The following is a 7430-nucleotide window of genomic DNA, read 5'->3' on the forward strand; positions in this document are numbered from 1 at the left end:
GTTTGTTATGCTAAACCAACAGGCCAGTTTTCTTAAGGAAAGGGAAGAATGCATAGATAACAAAAATGAAAAGTATACAATTTTCTTTCCCCCATTAGGGTGACAGAGTTGTCCTCTTTAGCCAGTTTACAATGATGCTAGATATACTAGAGCTTCTTCTGAAACATCAGCAGCATAGATACCTTAGACTGGATGGAAAGACACAAATTGCTGACAGGTAAGTAAAATGTATATGATAGGAGCACCGTTACTAGATGCAACTAATGTTCATTCTTGTCCCATTCGAATCTGACGCTGAGTATGTACTGATAGTGAGGTAGGAACTATAGAACACCTTGAGTTATTTAAAAAAAACTATTAAAATAAGCTGGGAACCAATTTAAATAAAGGTATCCCATGTCATATGCTTTAAAATTGTTGAATAAAGTTGCTATATAATTCCACACCACAGTTTCTTCCCTTAAATATAGAGCACTAGAGAAATATCCATAAAGTGTAAAGCAATGATATTGACATAAGGAATTGCATAATTCACAGTTGATACAAATATAGCTCAATAGATTTAGTGGCAATAAGAAAATAAATCATTAACAGTCAAGATGATTTAGAAGTTTACAGCAAATTTGCTCACTCACCCAAACATTTTGCCTTCAGTGACTGGTTGCTGAATATTTGCGCTGTTTACTGTGCTTAGTGCTGTGGCTAGTAAGTGGACATGCCCGTATGCCTCCCTTTTCAGTATGACCCACTTTTGAAGAGTTGCTTGCTGATAAATGCGTGGTTCTCTTTCATTGTAGGATACATCTGATAGACGAATTTAATTCAGATATGGGTATCTTTGTCTTCTTGCTGTCAACTAAAGCTGGAGGTCTTGGGATTAATCTGACCTCAGCCAATGTGGTTATCCTTCATGACATTGACTGCAACCCTTACAATGACAAGCAGGCTGAAGACCGATGCCACAGAGTAGGACAAACTAGGTATATTTTGGTTTTTTTATGAGGACAGACTATAATGATCAAACACAGTGCTGATTCTGTTTTGCTGACAAGTATTAAATTGTCTGTGGAATTTAAAACAGAAAGGTTCAGTGTATTTATGTGGCACAGTACAGAATAAAACTTGCTTTCTTCCTTTTCTATTTTATCAAGCTGGTCCCAAGATACAGTGGTTCCTCAGTTCACTAATGCCTCAGTTCATGACCAAATCGGGTCATGAACAGAAATTCAAAGAAAAATTGCCTCGGTTCATGAACTCCGCATTGGGGGATGATCACGATCATACCCATCTCACCCCCCCCCCCCCCACCCCACCCCCAATCGCAGCCATTTCCCCCTCTGCCAGCACAATCACTATCGCACAATTATGGTTTGGACTTTCCCTCCAAACAATAACCTCCCCCCCCAGCTAGGTTAGTGTTCTCTACTGTACTGTACTTTGTTACTTTGTTTCAAATTTTTGTGATTAAAAACGGTTTACAGAATGGATTAACCTTATTTACATTGAACCTTATGAGAAAATTTGACTTGGGTCACGACCAATTTGGGACATGACCAGAGTCCTGGAACAGATTAAATTTGTGAGCCAAAGTACCACTGTATGTGAGAAAGCAGCTGCATATGCACCCCGATTGCCATGGAACTTTCTGAATGCAGCAGCACTTACTGCATCTCACTAACATGCTTCTTATGCCCATGAAAGGATGGGTCAGTTCTGTAGCACTTATGTCATATGAATGGCATGACTGAGGAAACCTCTGGGCACAGGTGCAGATACCAAGGCTTGACCCTTGCAAACTGCAGGCTCCTGGTTAAAATACCTCTTCACCTGATGACTTACCTCTCAGTGACCAAAACCTGAATACATGAAGTGTCTCCGCTGAAAGTGGTTGTTGAATGGATATATGGTCCCTGGACCAGTTTGCATGTCACAACTATCTTGTTGTTGTTTTAAACTGGGTCAGCATGAATGAGCAGGAATGAGTGTACTGACTTCTGGATGCTCTGATCTCTCCTGCTGCAGATGTGAGAAGTTAAGTAGCCCAGGGACACTTTATCCCTAGCTAATTTTTGTGTCGCCTAAACATGGAATTGTGGACTTTTGGTGGGAGACAACTCAGAACTCATAAAAACATAAGAACCATGCTGGATCAGTCCAGGGTCCATCTAGTCCAGCAGTCTGTTCACACAGTGGCTAACCAGCTGCCTGCAAGACACTCCCAAGCATGACATGAGTAGAACAACACCCTCCCCCCATGTTTCCCCATAACTGCTATGGATAGGCCTCTGAGAGGTAGCACAAGAGCCATCAGGATTAATAGCCGTGGATGCTCTTATCCTTCATGAAGTCATCCAAGTTGGTGGCCATCACTGCATCTTATGGAAGCAGATTCCATAGTTTGATTATGCACTGTGTGATGAAGTACATCTTTTTGTGTCCTGAAAATCCTATCAGTCACAGGTTGTTGTATTGCAAGAAAGGAAGAAATGTCTCCAATATATTCAGAATATTGTATGCCTCTTTTGCATTGCATTTCCTTTTCCTCACTGTTTTTCTAAGCTAAACAGTCCCAACTTGTGTGTCTTTAGCTTAAGTGGCTGGGAACCAGCAAGTGTGCTTGCTCCTGCTTGTTCACCTAGGTCACGGGTCGGCAACCCACAGCTCCGGAGCCGCATATGGCTCTTGAGTCCCTCTGCTGCAGCTCCGTCACTCAAAACACGCTCCGTCACTCAAAACACGCGCGGGCACAGCCACTGATCTGCTTAAAGCTCCACTCAGGAATGCAGAACTAGCTAGTTAATAGCTAGTTAAGTAAATCGTTACATTCCTCTGCTAAACAATCTTCCTGCAGGCTCTCATGTTGCACAAAACGCTGCTGAAAGGATTCTCTTTGTCCCAATGTAACCTCCTTCATCTGAATGTTGATGAAGCTGCACTTGGGACCTGTCACAATTCACAGCACTTGACTGTTTATCTGCTAATCAGTCACTAAACACACCCATATCTCTGGCTGATCTGCGGATCCCCCACCAATTTACAGATCTTGCACCAATTTACTGAGTCCCCCCCCCCGCACCCCCATAGGCCAACCATGGATAAATCGAAGAAAAGTTTCTGAAGAAAACCAAACGTTTAATGATACATGGGTAGTTTCATTTGCTTTTACTGCTGATGAACTTATGGGGTTTGCTGTTTAATGCATGCAGCCCTTTAGCACTGACTTTGACTCTTCAGGAAGCTGTTCTCCTATTCAAAATATATGAAAGGAGTCCTACTAGTTTATAATGTAAGATTAAAAATAACAGTTTTTAGTTACTGAACAAGAGCTGCAGCTAAATCATAATGAAGATACACATAGCATTAAGGTAAAAAACAATATATGCAGTGTTATCTTCATTTTAGATGTCAAAAGGGTTTTCCAGCTCCCGGTGTTTTCTTTTGTGGGGGAAATGGGTCCAAATGGCTCTTTGAGTGTTAAAGGTTGCCAACCCCTGACCTAGGTGGTTGTGTCATGCAAACCAGGTCCACATCTGTGAAAGTACACGCACAAATGAGCTACCTCAGATCAAACTCATCCTTAAAACTTAACTGGCACTGTGTGGCAATGTGTGTGTTTGCTCAGTGGTTTCACAACTGATATATTGATGTACTTTTTGTCTAGTATGGTATGTATAAGATGAGGTCCTCACCCTCTCTATAACAACAGTATTAGCAGTAGTGTTGAAGTACTGTTTCCTGTAAAGGCATGTGGGATTTAAGCGGAAATATTCTTATGCCTAAATCAGGAATATTGACTTACAGTATTTTATGAGTAAACTTATTATTTTTCTGTGTTTTTAGAGAAGTGAAAGTTATAAGGCTTATAAGTAAAGGAACTATAGAAGAATCGATGCTCAAAATCAGTCAACAAAAGTTAAAACTAGAACAAGACATGACAGCAGCAGATACAGGTAAGCTTTTGTAAGACAGTTTTGCATGTGTCGCATTGTAAGAAGCAGCTCTGGGTCTAAAACTATGTGAAACAGAAGAGAGTTAGTGTTTATGTTCCTTATTCCAGAAGATTAATGGCAGAGGGAAATAAAGGTCAGGTGGTTAGTGGTCAGGTGCAGATAGTTTTTTTATGTAGAGATTTTAAATGCAGCAGAATCTTCCATTCAACTAGAACATACTTTAGTTCATTTGAAGCATTAACAACCAGTGTAGTGGCAGATAAATCTCACACCTGAATGGATGAGGGAGAAAGAACTCATGCATTTCTCCTTCCCAGATAGGCTTTTAAAACATTCTGCGAGAAAATCCTAAAAGACAAGGATGTAATACAGAAAACAAACAGTGGAACAATGCAGACTGTTGCTGTTTGGAGTGAATGCTCAGGCTGTGAATTGCATGATATAGAATGTCCTGCATTGTTTAGTGAGGAGTTCTTGGTCAATTTGTTTGCTACTCTTTTCTAAAGGCAGAACTGGGTTGGAGCATATGCAGCAAAGCTAATCTGTCCCCTGTTGTTTTGCCTGATATGATTTCTTGGCACTGTATCTCCCTGGTCAAAATCCAAATAACTGTGCAGCAACTTCTCTGCTCCTAAGTGGTGTTTCTCAGATAACGTACCATACTCTTACTGTGTTGCATAGTGAACCACTGCAGCTACACAGCAGCTTGTGACATTAAAAATAATTCTGTGGTTCTTATAGCACATCACAGTTGAGTCCAATATACTAGCAGGCGGAACAGCAACAATTGTGCAAAGACCATAGATGCACTTAGAGTACACAGACTGCGCTTGCATCAGTGGCTTACAAGTACAGGCCAAGCATCCCTTGCATCCCCTACTCCATCTTTTATTCATGTAACATCTGTATTGACCCAAAATAACCAGTTTTCCCTGCTGGGAAGCTAGCGAGGTTGCAGAAAGGGCTGCTTCTTTGCTTTAGTTGTCTATGCTATAAATATTAGATTGCATGAAATGTTGCCTACATGTGGAATTCTAATGCATTCCTTTTATTCTGCAGGAGAAGAAGGGGCCATTCCAGCAGATATAGCAACATTATTAAAAACGTCATTAGGTCTCTAATAGAATAAAGAAAATCATTGTAGATATCTTTTTTATTTGAGGAAAAATGAAACGTGGTGCTTCAAGAACTTTTTGTTATTAAATACATTTGTATGGACATTTATAACTTTTTGTAACTTCCTTGTTGTATTGCTCATGGCATAGTTCTCTTGCCCAACCCTCACTCCACTACTGGTACTCTGAAGCAAAATGTAGAGTTGCCACAAAAATGTAGTGCATAAAATGCCACATAAGCTATCTTGCCAAGGCAGTTTTTAAATGGGGACCCTAGTTTTAACAGAACTGCTAATGCTTAAAATTGTTCCATATTTTTGTAATTATTTCTACCTCCAAATATATATATAGAACCTGTCTATTTCACTGGATGTGTTTTTTTTACATGTGCCTTATTTGAAATGCCCATATTTGTTGTCTCTCAGCTTGTTTTTATTTGAAGTACTGTAATGTTTTGTATCAAATTGTTCACATAATAAAAGTTGGTCCTTAACAGATTGTGTTTTGCTTAATGGTTATTTGAAATGCAGGAAGGGGGTGACAAAAGTTTAAGCTCCTCGAATTTAATTTGTATTACTTATGGTAGCATTGCATTGAGGCTTTCTGAATAGTGGCTGTGGTTCTAGGAATTCTCTGTCCAAGTACTACCTGAGTTCAAGCTTTGATAGTTTCTAGCAAATAGTAGATAGCAAGCATTTTCTTCAGAAAGCTCTGAGGATCATGAATTATTATATTTTAAAGCTTTTTGTTTTAATGTTTTAAGCAGTTTTATCCAACTAGTTTGAGTATATGGAATATATATTAAATTTGCAAACATCATGCATTTTTGCTAAGGCATAAATATATGGTTTCATGAATAGATAGTCACCTGAATTTTATGGGAGCAGGCAAGTTAATTATAATTTAATTGCTTAAAATGCTGGGTGTTGTGCATAATGTATAACAGGGGCAGGCCATACCCATTGGGCTTGCAACCTTACAGAAAATAATAAAGTGTTACCTGCTTCCTCTCTTTTCCCTGTCTTGGAGTGGTGGATCATTCTTTCTGTGTCTCTTTCTCCCTCTGTCTCCCCCAAGTCCTTACAGTTGCTTTTTTCAGGTTTCTGGTTTATTCTATTCAGTGTACATACAGGGTGGAGGGGAGTAGGCCAGGAAGAATTCAGGGCCTACTGCAGCTGGGCTCACATAGCCTGACCCACTCCATAGGGCCGTTTGCCATCCACTGCCCTGTGGGAAGAAATCCAGGGGAAACAAGGCAGTACATGAGGGTAACAGCAGACACTGCTCCTGCTCTTGCTGGATTCTCCATGCCTACAGGGTCTTCTTTGGGTTAAGGCAGGAGCCTCCGGCCTGAGACCCCGGAGAACTGCTGCCAGCGGTGCCAAAGTTCATGGGATTGAAGTGCTTGGATTTTATTTCTTTATTTTGCTTAGTGAGGAAGATGGCATCACCTGACGCCATTCACCCCTATTTCCACAGAGTTTAAATACAATAGCCACAATAGCTTGAAGGGGAGTGGTAGATTTTCCCAGCGACAATCTATTTTTGTGAGCTGTCCCTATTAAAATGCACGGTATTTTGTGCAGATGAAAATAACTAGAACTGGTTGTTGATCTGGATCAACACAACTGGACTCTTCTTGGGGGAACTCTCCTTGCCTATTCGTACAGTTTGGATGACAGCCTTCACTTCAGAATTTACCAGTGCACCATGTCAGCTTCCTATCTCCCAAAGTCACAATTAGATATAGTTGCTCATTTATTGCCTTTTAGGTTAACAAGCTGGGCTCATGATAGGGTGGTTCAAAAAATAGAAAGCTCTATTTGACTTAGTGGATGAGTGAAACCATGGAACAGGTCAGGATGGAGGAATACTGCTAAAATGTAGTAATTCTGCTCAAATTTAATTTTCCTCTGCTTCACTGTAGTTTACTGGAATACAAACAGCTGCACAGGAAGATCTCCATGTATTCACCAGGCAAACAGATGATTGGAACAATAGATTAGAGAAGACTTCAAAGGAGTTGAGAAACTAGCAGTATAAGCATCCTCATTTCTTCCCAGAAGGTGGCAGCAATAGAACTGAAAGAAAAGTTGTAGGAGGTCAAAGGCAGCAGGTGCAATTGATTTGCAAAAGGAAAGAATGACTGAATTGGGATTTAAAAAAAAAACATGCATAGGCTGTATCTTTGAAGAAAAATAAGCACAACAGCCAGCCACAACTTTGTTTAATGTTACTTAAGCAAATTGACCTCACAGATACGGTTGGATATGGGCTGGAATAGAAAAGACTCATTCAAAAATATTCATCAATGGAAAGCAGGGGAGCCAATCTGGTGAAGCTGTCCATGAGCATCGTGCTGCAA

At 40.3% G+C, this 7430-nt stretch overlaps 1 protein-coding gene across 9 annotated transcripts in view; it reads left to right on the forward strand.

The window, feature by feature from the left end:
• The window catches only part of SMARCAD1 (SWI/SNF-related, matrix-associated actin-dependent regulator of chromatin, subfamily a, containing DEAD/H box 1), a 51259-nt gene extending 45699 nt beyond the window's left edge, over positions 1-5560 (forward strand). For all 9 annotated transcript variants that reach the window (XM_044428706.1, XM_044428703.1, XM_044428701.1 and 6 more), the window contains 4 exons: positions 99-217; positions 798-980; positions 3841-3950; positions 5010-5560. In XM_044428706.1, the coding sequence (XP_044284641.1) occupies positions 99-217; positions 798-980; positions 3841-3950; positions 5010-5071 (474 nt within the window). In that variant the 3' untranslated portion in view covers positions 5072-5560. The remainder of the gene's footprint in view (positions 1-98; positions 218-797; positions 981-3840; positions 3951-5009) is intronic.
• Positions 5561-7430: the final 1870 nt, after the last annotated feature.

The sequence above is a fragment of the Varanus komodoensis genome, unplaced genomic scaffold (genome assembly GCF_004798865.1).
Source record: "Varanus komodoensis strain SLA01 unplaced genomic scaffold, ASM479886v1 scaffold2, whole genome shotgun sequence".
In the NCBI taxonomy this organism is placed as follows: Eukaryota; Metazoa; Chordata; class Lepidosauria; order Squamata; family Varanidae; genus Varanus; species Varanus komodoensis.